This window comes from Balearica regulorum, chromosome 7, assembly GCF_011004875.1.
Source record: "Balearica regulorum gibbericeps isolate bBalReg1 chromosome 7, bBalReg1.pri, whole genome shotgun sequence".
In the NCBI taxonomy this organism is placed as follows: domain Eukaryota; kingdom Metazoa; phylum Chordata; class Aves; order Gruiformes; family Gruidae; genus Balearica; species Balearica regulorum.
The window spans coordinates 38,743-54,579 of record NC_046190.1 but is presented as its reverse complement, the minus strand read 5'-3'; the positions used below and the strand labels follow the sequence as shown (position 1 = coordinate 54,579).

Sequence of the window (15,837 nt, the reverse complement as noted above, 5' to 3'; positions counted from 1 at the left end):
TGTGAAGTTTTGCCTTTTTTTTTTTTTTTTTTGACATCTAGACTGTGGGTTTCACAAAACAGCAGTATTTTGACCAATGCAACAAACAAAAGAAAAATTATCTGCAAATTTATGACCTGTCAAGTCTATGCAATCAAGAGTGAAGGTATGATACACAGACTCGCAGAGAAATTCTTCACAGGTAATGAGAGTCTTTACAGGAAAGCACCTGAACTATTTAACAAATGAGCCCAGGGAAACATCTCTTAGAAAGAGATGACTGTTTTAATTCCACAGGAAAGGGATTCTTACTTGTTCCTCTTTCTTTTTGTCCTTTTGTCCTTTTTTAGGAGTAATTATTGACTGTACCCTCTGAGGAGCTGTAGGTTGTGAAAGCTTTGATAATACTTTTGTAATAGGTCCTGATGCTGACAACGATAGCTAGATAATAAAATAATTACAGTTAATCATTTTCAATAATAATGTCAATTTCTAGTAGTAATGATTATTCACTGTAAATCACTATTCCTAAGAGAAACAATTTTCTTGTTTAATCCTTAAACCTGAGTAAATATACTAACTATACCATAAAATTGGAAATTCTAAAGATGTAGTTAAAACATCAAATGAATACCTGGCACCATAATTACACAAGATAACTTGAAATATACTGGCCACAATATAATATAATATAATATAATATAATATAATATAATATAATATAATATAATATAATATAATATAATATAATATAATCTCATACAATCTCACCTGCCAGATACGGACGATACAAGCATATGCCATCAAACAGCACTGCTGATGATAAGGAGAATTATGACGAGAAATTAAAGCCATTAATGTCTGCGCTCTAAACAAAGCTTCCAGTTGTTTAATATTACTCAAATCTTCAAAATTAATTTGGGGCATGGTATAATTTGCTCCAATGTCTATCTTCGAATTTTCTGTAGGTGAAAATTTTGGTATAGCTTTTTTTTATGTTAAAAAAACAAATAGTATACATGCTCATAGCGATAGTATTTTAAAAATGTATTCAAATGTTACAATTTCTGAATTAAAAATTAAAATATTTATGGGAAAAACCCAGAAAAATGGAAATCCATCTACTGAAGATGTTGTTCGTATGGTGATGCAATGCTACTTGTACCACGTTTTCAATTAATAATGTAACAGTTATGTATATTAAATGACATAAGTCTGATACAGAAATGAAATCCACCACAAGCACACTTTAACTATGCTTTCTTGAAAACAGATCTGTGGGAAAGACAGTCTAACTTATTTATTTCAGCCACTTAGGTAGTGTGGCAGTTGAATCAAAAGTCCTCTTGATCCTGACATAGTCTTTGCCCTGGTTTCAGCTGGGACAGAGTTCATTTTCTTCCTAGTAGCTAGCATGGTGCTGTGTTTTGGATTTAGTACGAGAATAATGTTGATAACACACTGATGTTTTAGTTGTTACTAAATAATGCTTATAATAGCTCAAGGACTTTTCAGCTTCCCATGCTCTGCCAGCGAGAAGGTGTGCAAGAAGCTGGGAGGCAACTTAGCCAGGACAGCTGACCCAAACTGGCCAAAGGGATATTCCATACCATATGACATCACGCTCAGTATATAAACTGAGGGAGTTGGCCCGGTAGTGTGAGTGTGTGTGAGCTGCTTGGGATCAGGCTCGGCATCGAGAAGCAGGTAGTGAGCAGCTGCATTGTGCATCACTTGCTTTGTATATTCTTTTATCACTATTGTTATTTTCTTTTCCTTTGCTGTCCTATTAAACTTCTTTTATTTCAACCTATGAATTTTACTTTTTTCCCCTGATTCTCTCTACCATTCCACTGCGGGGTGGGGAGGAGAGTGAGCAAGCAGCTGTGTGGTACTTGGCTGCCTGCTGGGTTAAACCACGATAGTGGTTTCTACAATGACCACGTCCTAACTACCAGTAGCCTAGCCGACAAGAAGTGTATTTGTATTCTAGTAATTTTTCAGTAAACGCTGTTGTGCTGCATAGAAATTCCAACTCTGCTTGAAATTCAGCTCAAAACCAAGTAATTCAGCTGATTTTCAGCTTGAAGCAAAGTGCTATAAAAACATGATTCTCTTTCAACATCAAACTGATACCCTGCAACATAAAGCAGAGCGCAGTAACACCTATCACATAATCCAATGATTGTCACAGATGAAATTATTAAAGTAACAGGCAAATCAAATGAATTCTGAGCATGACTAACACAGTATAAAGTTAGGGAAAGGGACAGTTCAGCAGATTAATTCTATTATTTCATAATAAAAGATACAGATGGTAAGATACAGACAGGATAGGTGGTCTGCAAGATGGGAAATTGGCTAACAGGCTGCACTCAGATGGGGTTATCAGTGTTTTTTACTCAGGCTGTCAGTCTGTCACAAAAGGGGTCCCCCAGGGATCAGTATCCGCGCTGTTCAACATCTTCATAAATGATCTGGATGATGGGACTGAAAGCACCCTCATGAAGCTTGCTGATGACACCAAACTGGTTGGTGAGGTGGTCATGTCAGAAGGGAGAGCCTTCTTACAGGGAGACGAAGACAGGCTGGAAAAGTGGACTAGAAAGAACTGTACAAATTTTAACAAAGACAAGTGCAAGGTCCTGCACTTAGGACAACATAACCAAAGAGCCCAGTACAGACTAGGATCTGCGTAGCTGGGGAGCAGCCTTGCTGAAAGGGACCTGAGTCCTGGTGGATGACAAGCTGAACATGAGTAGCAGTACGCTGCTACAGCAATGAAGAGAAGTCAGATCATGGGCTGCTTCAGCAGGGCATTACTGGCAGAGATAGAGATGCGACCATCCCACCCACTGTACCCTGTGTTTGTAATGCTGCAGCTAGAGATGCGACCATCCCACCCACTGTACCCTGTGTTTGTAACGCTGCAGCTGGAGAACTCTGTCCAGTTCTGGTCCCCACAAATCAAAAAAAGACATGGACTGACCAGAGAGGGTTCAAAAGAGGGCTGTGAGGATGATCAAAGGGCTGGAGAACCTGCCTTATGAAGAAATTCTTATGAATTTAAGGTCTTTTAATGCTGGAAAAGAGAAGGCTCAGGGGAACCTCATCACAGTTTTCCAGTACTTAAAGGGCAGCTGCAAAGAGGACAGAGGGTCTATCTTCACAATAAGCCACATGGAGGGAACAAGGGGCAACAGGTACAAGTTGCCCCAGAAGAGGTTTCATCTTGATATAAGAAAAAAATTTTTTACAGTGAGAACAATGTATCAGTGGAACAATCTCCCCAGGGATGTGGTGGAAACCCCACCACTGGAGGTGTTCAAGACACAGCTGGACAGGGTGTTAGATAATCTCATCTAGGCTCCCTTTTGCACAAAAGGTTGGACCCAGATGATCTTTTTGAGGTCCCTTCCAACCCGGGCTGTTTTATATTTGAATCTAATTTTTCTTATTATATTGTTTCAGTTTCCATTAAAAGTTTTGTAAAAAATTTCTTGAAACATAGGCTGCGTAAGAAGTCCAGTAATCATAAGCAACCATATGAAACTGAGTGGGAAGATAATTAAAACACACGTACACACTTTAAATTGCCATAGGCTGTAAAAAAACCCCAACAAAACCACTAACAGAAAAGTATGAACAGAATATTGCTACTGTGACTTTAATCAAATGTGTGATACTAGAGACACTGAACATTTATCTTTTTCAATGCAAACATCAGAAGCACTTGTCTGATCTCATCTATCCACACAAAAATAAGAGCAGAGTAGGTATTGATTAATCCCACACAGTACAGTATTGTTCCAGAAATTAGATACATTTTTTCCCAATTAAATAACAAGTCAAAATAGGTCACTGAGTCCATACCACTGCAAAAGGACATAAAGTAACAGGTCCAAAGAATTTTTACACAGTCACATAAATACTTGAAAACATACATCCCTTTGAAAGTAATTTTTGAAAAATCAACCCAGAATTCTAGATAAAGCCAAGGAAAGAGCAATGGACATATGTTCCCAAATCTTGGCACAGAAATCATTTCCTACAGTTACATCTGGCCGTCCATGAGGATGCATTTGAAACAAACTGTCTAGCACTGCCTTCTGGCAGCATCTCACAACCCAGGAACCCCAACGTCAGATAGGAGCTGTATCTTACTGTACCAAAAGACTGAGGGTAGGTCTCCATGGCATGACACAGAATTCACAGATACATTTAAGCTAGCCTTGAACAAATGACAGTGAATACTGGCCAAAGTATAGCCAAGCTGGTGCCATTCTTTGTGGTAACTAAGTTGTAAATTAAAAACATCCCTTGCATTTGCTGCTGACAAATTCCTCTGAAGAATATATACCTTTTACATACCTTCTTCTTGTGAGGATTGCATAGAAAATTTCATGTGTAGCAAGAGATCTATCACCCAGTCCAGAGGTTTATTAACATCGTTGAGGGGAAACTGGTTACAGTATAACCATTCAGCAAATTCAATCAGATAATCAACTTGCTGCCATACATTTTCTTGTTTCTATAAATATAATAAATGATCAGTTTGTTTCTATTTGGTAAACCATTGAAATGATATTCAAAAGTTCAATATAGTCTTAACAGAATCAAAAAATTCTAATTTGACAGTGAACAGTTTGTCATCACATAATCAGAGTTATACTGAACAGAATGTAACAGAAAGCTCTACCAGTTAATTCTTTATCAAAAGCTCTTGCAATTGGCTACTTTTAGACATTTTTCACTGACAGGACTCAACTGAACTGTTACTGGTTACCAAGATTCAACCACACACTGTTTTCCAGGTGAAGAGCAATTTCAATGTTATAAAAAGTAATAGTCAAATTTTGTGTCACGAATAGCGTGGCCAGCAGGACTAGGGAAACAATCATCCCCCTGTACTCAGCACTGGTGAAGTCACACTTCGAATACTATGTTCAGTTTTGGGCCTCCCACCACAAGAGACATTGAGGACTGGAGCGTGAGCAAAGAAGGGCAACGAATCTGGTGCAGGGTCTAGAGCACAAGTTCTCTGAGGAGCGGCTGAGGGAACTGGGGGTGTTGAGCCTGGAGAAGAGGAGGCTGAGGGGAGACCCGATGGCTCTCTACAACTCCCTGAAAAGAGGGTGTAGCCAGGTGGGGGTCGGTCTCTTCTCCCAAGGAACAAGTGACAGGACAAGAGGAAACGGCCTCAAGTTGTGTCAGGGGAGGTTTATACTGGAGGTGAGGAAACATGTCTTCCCCCAAAGGGTTGTCAGTCCCTGGAACAGGCTGCCCAGGGCAGTGGTGGAGTCCCCATCCCTGGAGGGATTCTAAGTATATGGCCTTCCTACCAGTTCAATTATGTACTTGCAATTCCATGAATCACTTGAGAAACAGCATTCTATCAGCATTTGAACATATAGTAAAAACTAACAAACCTGTAAAGCAATGATTGCATTCTGAAAACAGCTTAACTGTCCAACAATACTTCTGGAGATTGTTACCAAATGACGCCACATATATGACAAATAATCTTCACTTTCATCTCTGAATCTCTGAACGTCCACCATAAAATTGCATCCCAATCTTGCCTTCACTGTAGCCATATATTTAAAAATCAGGCTAGAAAACGACAAAAAATATTCAAATTACTTGCATCTTTACCTGTAAAGTAACCTTGTGAGCAGGATAAATATACTAGTTCATATCAGTATAGTACAGAGATGTAAAGTTCATAAACTCACATAAAAGTGCATAAATCTTTGAACTCAGATAAGGCTATGTAAACAATACTCCAGATAATTTAGCTTGCATTTAATGTAAATGGGTTTAAAGGTAGGAATATTAAAGTTTCTGCTATATAGCCTATTTTCTTGGAAAAGAAAGATACTACTTATATACAAGTTTAAAAAAAAAAAAGAAATTTACAAATATTATGAACAAATTAATGATAAAAGCACTGCCAATGTATGTCTTTTTTCATAAAAAGACACAACAGTGTTTTCTGTTATAAGAACTGACAGACTGAAAAAAAAAAAAAAATTTCCCAATACAAAATAAAAAAAGTACTCAGAGTTTCATACTTCTCAAGAATCAGGATGCTTATTTTAAAAAAAATAAGTCAACCAACTTACAGTCTGTGTCTTGTCTGAGGCAAAACTTTAATAGCTTCATCCAGGACTTTTAGTGCTGCCTCCCAGTCAGCTCTGTCAGCATATATGTGGAATAATAACCCATACAAGGAGGTTCTTAATGTCAGATCTTCCTCAGCACCTTTGAAGTATATTCAAATTATTTATTAATATACTGCAGAATTAGAATAATGACCTTACAAAATACTGGGGTTTTTTTATTACTAGATCAAAAGAAGGAATAACATGCCTGGGAGACAGCATCCAACTGATAACTCAATACTTTGAAAATCCTTTGTAAACCACTGATGCAAAGGCACCGTATCTTTCTTCTCCTAAACAGACAAAAAAAAAAAAGAAAAAAAGGAAAAAAAAGCACTTTATCTTTCAGTTAACATATGTCTTTAAGTATTATTGTACTTCTGTTTCATTCATAAACCCATTACTACAATTAATACGAACTATTAACCTGTTACTTAAATAGCTATTTATGCAGGAGATGAAAACCACAGCCATTTCTCCAGAATTAGTTCTATAATACAAAACCAAAACAGCAATAACCAGACTAATAGTCAATCAGTTACACTGATTAAATAACACGAAATCTTGAAGCACTCTTGTCAGAGAATCACAGAATAGTTGAGGTTGCAGGGACCCTCTGGAGCTCTCTAGTTTACACCCCTGCTCAAAGCAGGCCGAAACACAGCAGGTCACTCCGGGCCTTGTTCAGTCACCTTTTGAACACTCCAAGCACAGACTCTGCAACCTCTCTGGTCAAAAATGAGTAACAGCTTATTTTTTCAGACTATTTTCAGATAATTTTTAAAAGATGAGTTAATGTTTCATCCCATTTTGCTTAGCTGGCTTTACCTGTAAAAATTGGACTATCACAATTCTCACTCAAAGGTGAGAGACATGGTAACTTTCCCTCCCCTCTACAGCACTGTTTCGCAACTTCAAAGATAAATTCACTATCTTGTTTCACAAATAGATCAATATACAGTTCTACTGATATACTGACCATTGAATACATAAAGGACTACACTAATCAATTATATGAGCTGCAGCTACAACTTTTGGGTAATCATTACATTAATCATAATCCTCAGAGATTTATCAGATTTGGTCCAATTGGCATTTACTTCCATGAAGGCACAAGGTCTGACTAATACAATGGAGTGACTGCATCAGTGGACAAGGAAAGAGCTGTGGATGTTGTCTATCTGGATTTCTGTAAGACCTTTCATATGGTCTGTCCCCCACAACCTTCTTGCATAAGAAGTGGTTGGATGGCCGCATCCAAAGAATTGCAGTCAATGGCTCAATGTTCAAGTGGAAACCATTCATGAGTGGCATCCCTCAGGGGTCCATACTGGGACCAATACTTTTTAATATCTTCATCAGTGACATAGCCAATGGGATTGGTGGACACTCAGCAAATTTGCTGATGACACCAAACTGAGTGGTGCAGTTGATTTGAAAGAGGGAAGAGATGTCATCCAGAGGGACCGTGACAGGCTTGAGGAGTGGGCTCATGCAAACCTCGAAGTTCAACAAGGCCAAGTGCAACGTCCTGCGCATAGGTTGGGGCAATCCCCAGTATCAGTGCAGACTAGGGGATAAACTGAGAGCAGCCCTGTGGTAAAGGACTTAGTGATACTGGTGGATGAAAAACTGGACGTGACCTGGCAATGTGCGCTTGCAGCCCAGAAAGCAAATCATATCCTGGGCTGCATCAAAAGAGGCATAGACAGCAGGTCGAGGGAGGTGATCCTCCCCCTCTACTCTGCTCTCACAAGACTCCTCCTGCAGTACTGTGTCCAGTTTTGGGGTCCCCAGTACAAGACAGACATGGACCTGCTACGATGAGTCCAGAGGAGGCCATGAAAATAGTCAGAGGGCTGGAGCACCTCTCCTATGAAGAAAGGCTGAGAGAGTTGGCATCGTTCAGCCTGGAGAAGAGAAGGCTCTGAAGAGATGTTATTGCAGCCTTTCAATATAGAAGGTGTCTTGCAAGAAAGGTGGAGAAAGACTTTTTACAAAGGCCTTTAGTGACAGGACGAGGCAACGGTTTTAAACTGAAAGAGGGTAGGTTTAGATTGGACATAAGGAGGAGACTTTTTACAATGATGGTGGCGAGACACCGGAACTTGCACAGAGAAGTTGTGGATGCCCCATCATTGGGAGTGTTCAAAGTCAGGTTAGATGGGGCTTTGAGCAACATGATCTCGTGAAAGATGCCCTTACCCATGGCAGGGGGGTTGGACTAAATATCTTTAAAAGGTCCTTTCCAACCCAAACCACTTAAATGATTTTACGATTCTGTGGAAGTATCGTGAAGGTAAAGGATAACTTCAATGTTGACCACAGCAAATTGAGGAATAAACAATCTGTAATCTTGTTTCAAGAAAGTTAGTAATAGCAGTGGCAAAGCTTTTGTAGCACTTGCTTCTACTTTTTTTGTTTTTTACCCATTTGTAGTTTTCAGGGTGGTACATATCTCAAGTAAATGAACCATTGCCTTGCTGAACTAAACTAAAAGTTATCTTCTGGTATATGCTTCTCCAGATGTGATGGCATTCAAAAATTGCTTAGTTATGCTGCTCAAGGATCACAAGAGACCAGTTCCTGCCTCTTACAGTGGTTACTACAGTATATAAAAAAATAATTCAGTAACTCCAGAAATAATAAAATATAGAATGCTCTGTTTGTAGGAAATACTTTTTTGTAATTAATATCAGAAATTACTATATAGTCTAACTCACAAGAATTACTAACATTTTCAGACATTAAAAGTCTATGTAACTATAACTGTGTACTTTCATTATCTACATTAATGTCTTGCTTTTTAATACAGCTTATTAAGGGTTCACTCTGAAAATACACTGTGGTAGTGAGTTAACTATACATACATAATGAAGTATTACTTTTGTTTTTAAATATATCATCTCAGCAAATAACTAAACCTTTAGAACTGTGCCTGTGGACAGTTACTGTTATATATCCAAACACTGTCAAAGTTCCATTAGTTTGCAATCTTCACTGTGCTTCCAAGAACACAGTGCACTCATCACAGAATCAAGCAGACTAGTCACCACCTCTGATTACTTGTGATTTATACATGGCTTTAGGAGAAATCAGAATTAAGATTTCTATTTTTGTACTACATTGCTTGATGACCTCAGATGCAGACCCACATTGGCACCACTGAGCTTGAATATAAGTTATTAATAAACCCTTCAAGCTCTGATTGAAATTGTGCCCATGAAAATGCACAGGAAAACTCACATCAGAATAACTGACATGCAAATCAAATCTAGACAGAGAAATGGATCAGCTCTGGGGAATTTTGAAGTAAGAAAAGTTGTAAATGTGTAGAGAGGTTTCAGTGTGCAGAAGAAATTTCATATGGTGGGATGTGTTACATGATACGCATCACCTACGTATTGTTTCATACGGATGACTTCTTCAGTTTACACATGCTGTTCATAATCAACCAGTATTTAGTTTTATCACTGACTCCCAGCATAGTTTGAATTATAACTCCTTCCTACTGCTAAAGTGCTAGTCTGTTAAAAACCTGAAAATATGCAAAGTAAAAATTCCTTTTTGCAGGAAGAAAAGAAATTTGAATCTGCAGATGTGGGGAACTTTAGTCACTTTTTTTTTCCTGAGTTTGTGTTTTAAGGTCTATTATCATACTCCTGGAAGTGACAGGGTTTTTTCTGGATATTCTTTTCAATATTTTCTAAATATTCCCTTTTGTAAGCTTCACAAAGTGAAATGCTACAGCCCTTCAGATAGTAAATTATGTTGAAGAAAACTGTCACAAGTCTGACAGTTGACTAAAACCAGAACCACCACCAAATGGAAAAAAGGAGTATGTGATTCCCTGTATGTGTGAATGTGTGCTATGTGAAAGCATTTAAGAAACGATGTATGTGTTTATGACAAATAAGTCACTTTCCCCTCTTAGAAAAGGTATCTTGAAGTATGCACCCAGAGCTTCAGAGCAAACCAAAATTTTTCTTTATCATCAGTACCAATCACTAAACACAAGCACAATTAACAATACCTATTAGATATTCTTACCTGTTTATCTTTAGATTCTGCTTTAATTATATTCTGAAGAATTATTTCAGTAGGTTCTTTAAACTGCTCTCTGTCACGTGGAGAACCTAGCAAAGGTAAACACGTATTCCAAAAGTGTCTAGCTGCGAACATTACAAGGGAATAATTTCTGGCTTCACCTGCGTACCTGAAGAAAGTGAAGTACGGCTTAATGAAGGAAAACAATCACACTCTAGCCAAAATAAAGGATTTTACTTCGAGAAACATCTAGGTTTACCTGATCTAGGCACCACCATATATAATATCAGCAATGAGGGGTTAGCACAAGCTTCATACAAAAGATACTTTCAATTTTTTTTATACAAAACACCTTCACACATTCAGCAGAAGTAGCAATAAACAAGTAACATATTGATGGTTTTACTGTATTTCTGTGAAATCTTAGCTCAAGACCTTTCACTAAAAAATAGTAGAAAACTACTCAAGATGTTCTCATTGGAATAATCTACTTTTTTCGGCTTCCTATTATGTCAATTTCTCATTTTTAAAACATTAAAAAATAGAACAAAATAATTATTAAAATGTTATGGATTTTGCATAGTACAGTACCACTGTAACATAAGAATATACCCCAAATGCCTCTAGCTGCATTCAAGTTGTTTTGAGCACATTCCATGCAAATGTTACTTTGTATGAATAAAATTTAATAATACTCCAGATTGTGATACAACACAGTACTCATATAAGTGAGCAAAAGCTTTAGAATGTAGCTAAAAGTTATGGATTGGTATTAAACAATCACCCATTGAAAAGTTTTACTATTTTTAAAAAAGTAGGTTGGGAATCTGGCGATCTTTTCCATTTTCTCCCATAGCTTCATGATTAGAGTCCATATGCTCACAAACCTTATGTCTTAACACTAGACTTACTAAGGCCTAGATTTGCTCACTACTTTCTGTCTCCCTTTTGGAATGTGTGGAATTACATATATAAGCTCAGTCCTTCCTGAAAAAGTGCTTGTTATACCACGCAAATTTAAAATAATACAAATTCACCTGCAACATGACATCACCTTAGAGTTCTGTTACACTGGCTAGTCTAACTTCATTCATCAGCCTTTTTAATGACCAATGGAAGGAAAAAAGTATTATGTTAACAACCTCACATCAGCCATCACATGTTCATTTTCTAAGAGTTCTAATTGCCTACTTTTGCTCATTAATTTATTTCTTCCAAATAGCAAAGAATTCATACCAAAGTCATTCATCATCCATGTATATCACCTTCTCCTGCTTATTCATTAGTTAAAGCAATCTTTCCACTTTGGGTTCATGACATACAGTTCACAATATTAATATGATGCTCTGCCACAGTAGAAGCTGAGGATTAACTGGCTGAGGAGTAGCTCTGCTGAAAAGGATGTGGGGGTTTTTGTGGACAGCAAGCTGAAAACCAGCCAGCAGTGTGCTCTGGCAACAACAGTCAGCAGCATTCTGGACTGTATTAATTCCCTCAATCTGTTGTCTGTTCCTGTTGATTATCACCCTCTAGTCAGCACTCTTTAGACCACATCTAGACTACTGCATCCAGTTCTAGGCCACCCAACACATGTCAGACATGGACAAACTGGAACGAGCTTAGTGGAGGGCCACCAAGATGATTCAGGCACTGGAGCACTTGCCTTGAGAGGAGAGGCTGGACAGTACAGGGCTAATTCAGCATGAAGAGTTGGCATTGGGGGGCCTAACGAGGAGAAGTTTCTTAATAACCTAACAAAGTTATTGAGAAGCAGCAGCAGTCAGGCTCTTCATAGTGGATGGGAGGACAAGTGAGAACGGGCACAAGTTGAAATAAGAAAGGTTCATAGTGGATATAAGCAGAAACTTTTCCCCATGAGTACAGTCATGCAGTGGAGCAGGTTACTCACAGAGGTTGTGCAGTCTCCATTCCTGAAGGTTTTCAAGACCAGACTGGATAAAGTCCTGGGCTGGACCTGCTTTGAGCAGGAGTTTGGACTAGAGCCTTTCTGAGGCCCCTTCCAACCAGATTTTCCTAGGATCCTACGACATTACAAGACCAGCTATGTGGAAGATACGGTACTTGATAAATTTACTGAACTGTAAAAATCTGTCAAATCCTTTGTTAAGCATTTTAACTGACAACTATTTGGATTTTTATCAGTCTTGACAGATAATATGTTGATCCTAAAATCCATAAATCAAATTTTAGGTCTGTTTTATATTAGTCATCTCAGAATAAAACATACCTGGCACTCTGAACAAAGGCTTTTGATGCTGCTACACGCACATGTTTTCTTCCAGACAAATTTTCCATTATAGTCCTTCCTTGTATACAGGCAGTAGTGCTTAACATTTCTTGTCTCACTCTGTTACCAGGCCTGAATAAAGGCAAATAATTCAAGAAGTGCTAGTCTTATAGTCTAAGCACACAGCAGTTCCTATCAATGGTGCTTTCAAGTTGTTACTAAATAGATGTCCCTAGCTTTGGAAGTTGCAAATGCTTCTACTGGCTTTTCTTTTAAAATCAGAAAATATTTGAAAAACTGGACATTTTGCAAAAAGGCATTAGAAATAAAATATCTTTTTCACAGTTCTAAAATAACTGTGAAATCAGGTAAAAAAAATATTATCTACATTTAGCGAGAGGAGAAAATAGATCTGGGGTTTTCTCCCCATTATTCACTATTGTACATCAAACAAACTATTAGTCCAAAGTCAAACTTACATAGCAAGCAATTAAAAACAGAAACAGAAAAATTAGACAACTTTTGATACTTTCTTTAGAATTGGTCGCATTTATGTCTGGTAAGTATGCACAGGGCTCTGGAAAAATGATTCGGATCATATTCCATGATGTTCAAAGAAAAGAATGTAATGTCAGTCCCAGCAGCTAATCAGTTAAAATAAATAAGTAAAATAAATCTGGTATCCTTTGGCTAATAGTGATTTTGTAAGAAAAGAAGTAAACATTTTGCACCAATTTTTTTTTTAATCTTAGTTACAATATGCAACCCAGATACAGAAACGCAGACCTTCTAGTTGGCCTAGTTCCTACCCCTGGTGAGAACTATCATACAGTTATAATTTGTGTCCACAAGAGGGACACTAGTGTTCTACAGTACAAGTTAACCACCACAAGAAGTTAAAAATAATACTTAACCCTTCTTTGTCCTGAAGCTGTGTTTTACCATAAGACAACTAAGTTTCCCAATGCTGTTTCCATTTCTCCGGATACAGCATTGACAATCCATGACTACGTTTCTTGTCAAAGAATCAAACATTTCTCATTCACTAGTTTGCAAATTGCTAGATATGCAGCAAGTATTTTCTCAATTTTCTATAATGTTCTGAAACTATATATTTCATATTAAGATATCTTATTTGGTTTTTACATGTTTTCCCCATGTAGCAAACCACCATTAATTTCAAAGAGTAGAATATTTTTTTTGAAAGAGAAATTACTTCTCAGAGAGAAAAAATGAACAATAAATTATATTCAAAGTGTTTCACATGTTTACCTCAAACTTCCCAAATTACAACAAATTGTTACTGAATGGAGTTGATTCCTTTTGATAAAATTACATTCTGTTTTTGGAGGAAATCATATAAAAAAATAGAAGGATCGAAGGGTATCACCATTTTATAATAAAGGACTTCACCAACAGATCCATTTATATATGAAACCTCTTTTTTTTTTTTTTTTCTTCCTTTTTTCTTTTGAAATCAAAGTTTTAAATTATCAGTTAAGTAAGACACTGGGCTTTTAAAGAAATGAGTCACATTCCTATTGCACCCATATCCATAGGTGGCAATAAGGACCATAAAGACTGCCTGACACCAGAGCTTGGAATACAGTAGCTGCTATCGCCTATTGTCACTCACATCTCCATCTTGTTCCACAAACTGTGTAGACCCTTTGTGTATTACAGCCAGCTCAGCATCAGCAAACGAACTAGAATAAGCTACTTTCTGCTTGGAAATCATAAAAGTGTGAAAAGACCATGATTACAGAGAGCATTTCAGAAAAGCAATGCTCAAACGCACGTCTACATGACCGGTTGAGTCACTTGGTGACTCAATAATAAAATAATAAAATAATTAATAAAATTCATATATCTTCTTGAACTGAGTCCAGCCCCAATCTGGATCTCACACTGCCTTTTACCCAGGCTACACTGCAGAGTTAAAACATCATCTGCAGTACTTAAGTAACTGGTAATGACAGAATCAGCAGAAGTAGGAAAATTTCGCTTTCACCTCTAACTGTACAATTTCTTTGTAAAAAAAGATTGATTCACTTTTGATTATGTGATCTGATGCATTTAACTGATATACTCTTTCTTCAAAACTTAGTTCAAGCATACCACAGGATCATGCAAAATTCCACGTACTTACATTTCATATTCCTTAGTATCTCTATTGTGGATAAACTTCTCATCCGATTGCAAGATTCTTTTGGAACAAGTCATCACTATTTCAAAGTCATGTGATACATATGCAAAATATGTAAGTCGTGTCAGTGTCTGCAATTCCACTAAGGAATCTGACCAACTGCATTCTAAAGCCAATTTCACTAACTGGGGGGGGGAGAAAAAGAAGGGGAAAAAACAGAGTTTAAATCTCATGTTTTTATCATGCTCTTTTCTACAGCACTTACACGCTTACAGCTGGCCTTCCATACAACCCACCTGGACATGGAACAAGTACATGATAAAACAATATAGAAAACTAAAGAGTTACAAGAACAATTAAGATATACAATAGAGAAGCATCATTCACCCTTAAGTAAGTATCATAATAGTGTACGTAAATCCAGCTGTAAGCGTGCATGCCTTTTGACCAGCAGTATCTGCCAGGACTCATTATATGTCTTTGGTCCTCTTCTGAAAATCAGTGGAACACGACTTCCAAAATTCAGAGCCCATTTTAGTTAAGCCAAATGTAAGAACGGGAGATAGAACTGGTTTTACAACAACATATATAGTTTCATTATAGGATCTAAACACCTTCCTTGCTTTTGCATGTGTCAGTCAGAAAGTTATATCTTTTTAAGATAACGGGAGATAGATAGATGTATATATACACACACAAATATAATGAATTGGTCAAAATGAGGATACTACAATACTGCTCTCCAAAACTAAGTCACTGTAGTAATAGCTAGAGCTAACTCATAATATTTAGCATAAATCTGTAGAGCAACTAGAATTAGATACCTATATATTTACAGTGACCCAGATCCTAGTCTTTAGAAAGAAGACGATTTCTATTAAAGTGTTAGACAATTTCACCAGATTCCTAGCTAAATGGGGAAATCTTAGTCCTTTAAGAAAGCTCCTTACAAGAGGTAGAAATTATAAATGTGGTAATCAAACAGGTAAGACTACAACTCACTGTTTTGAAAATACAAAGTATAAACCTTTCTACACCACCTTTACTCCTCTGGAATAGCCTGGTAACCAACAGGATCTCAGGAGAAGTGTGGCACTATTCAGCACTAGTTATCATAGAAGACTGATCAAAAGCAAGCACTTGAAGGAACTATTCCTTATGTAAGACTCATCAAAAAGCCATTCTTTAAATAGCAACAAATTGTAGTTGTGTACTACCTTGCAGCTGCCAAAAGTAAATTCACTATAACATGA

General features: G+C 37.3%; 1 protein-coding gene across 8 annotated transcripts in view; it reads right to left on the bottom strand.

Annotated features, from left to right (window-relative positions):
* The window catches only part of CFAP46 (cilia and flagella associated protein 46), an 84,729-nt gene that overhangs the window by 38,214 nt on the left and 30,678 nt on the right, over positions 1 to 15,837 (bottom strand). For 7 of the 8 annotated variants that reach the window (XM_075757554.1, XM_075757551.1, XM_075757556.1 and 4 more), the window contains 9 exons: positions 14,588 to 14,769; positions 12,439 to 12,570; positions 10,194 to 10,359; positions 6,359 to 6,436; positions 6,105 to 6,250; positions 5,409 to 5,592; positions 4,351 to 4,510; positions 751 to 941; positions 292 to 420 (listed from right to left, as the gene is read on the bottom strand). In XM_075757554.1, the coding sequence (XP_075613669.1) occupies positions 292 to 420; positions 751 to 941; positions 4,351 to 4,510; positions 5,409 to 5,592; positions 6,105 to 6,250; positions 6,359 to 6,436; positions 10,194 to 10,359; positions 12,439 to 12,570; positions 14,588 to 14,769 (1,368 nt within the window). Of the gene's footprint in view, positions 1 to 291; positions 421 to 750; positions 942 to 4,350; positions 4,511 to 5,408; positions 5,593 to 6,104; positions 6,251 to 6,351; positions 6,437 to 10,193; positions 10,360 to 12,438; positions 12,571 to 14,587; positions 14,770 to 15,837 lie in introns of all 8 variants that reach the window. The other variant, XM_075757552.1, reaches the window with a different exon arrangement.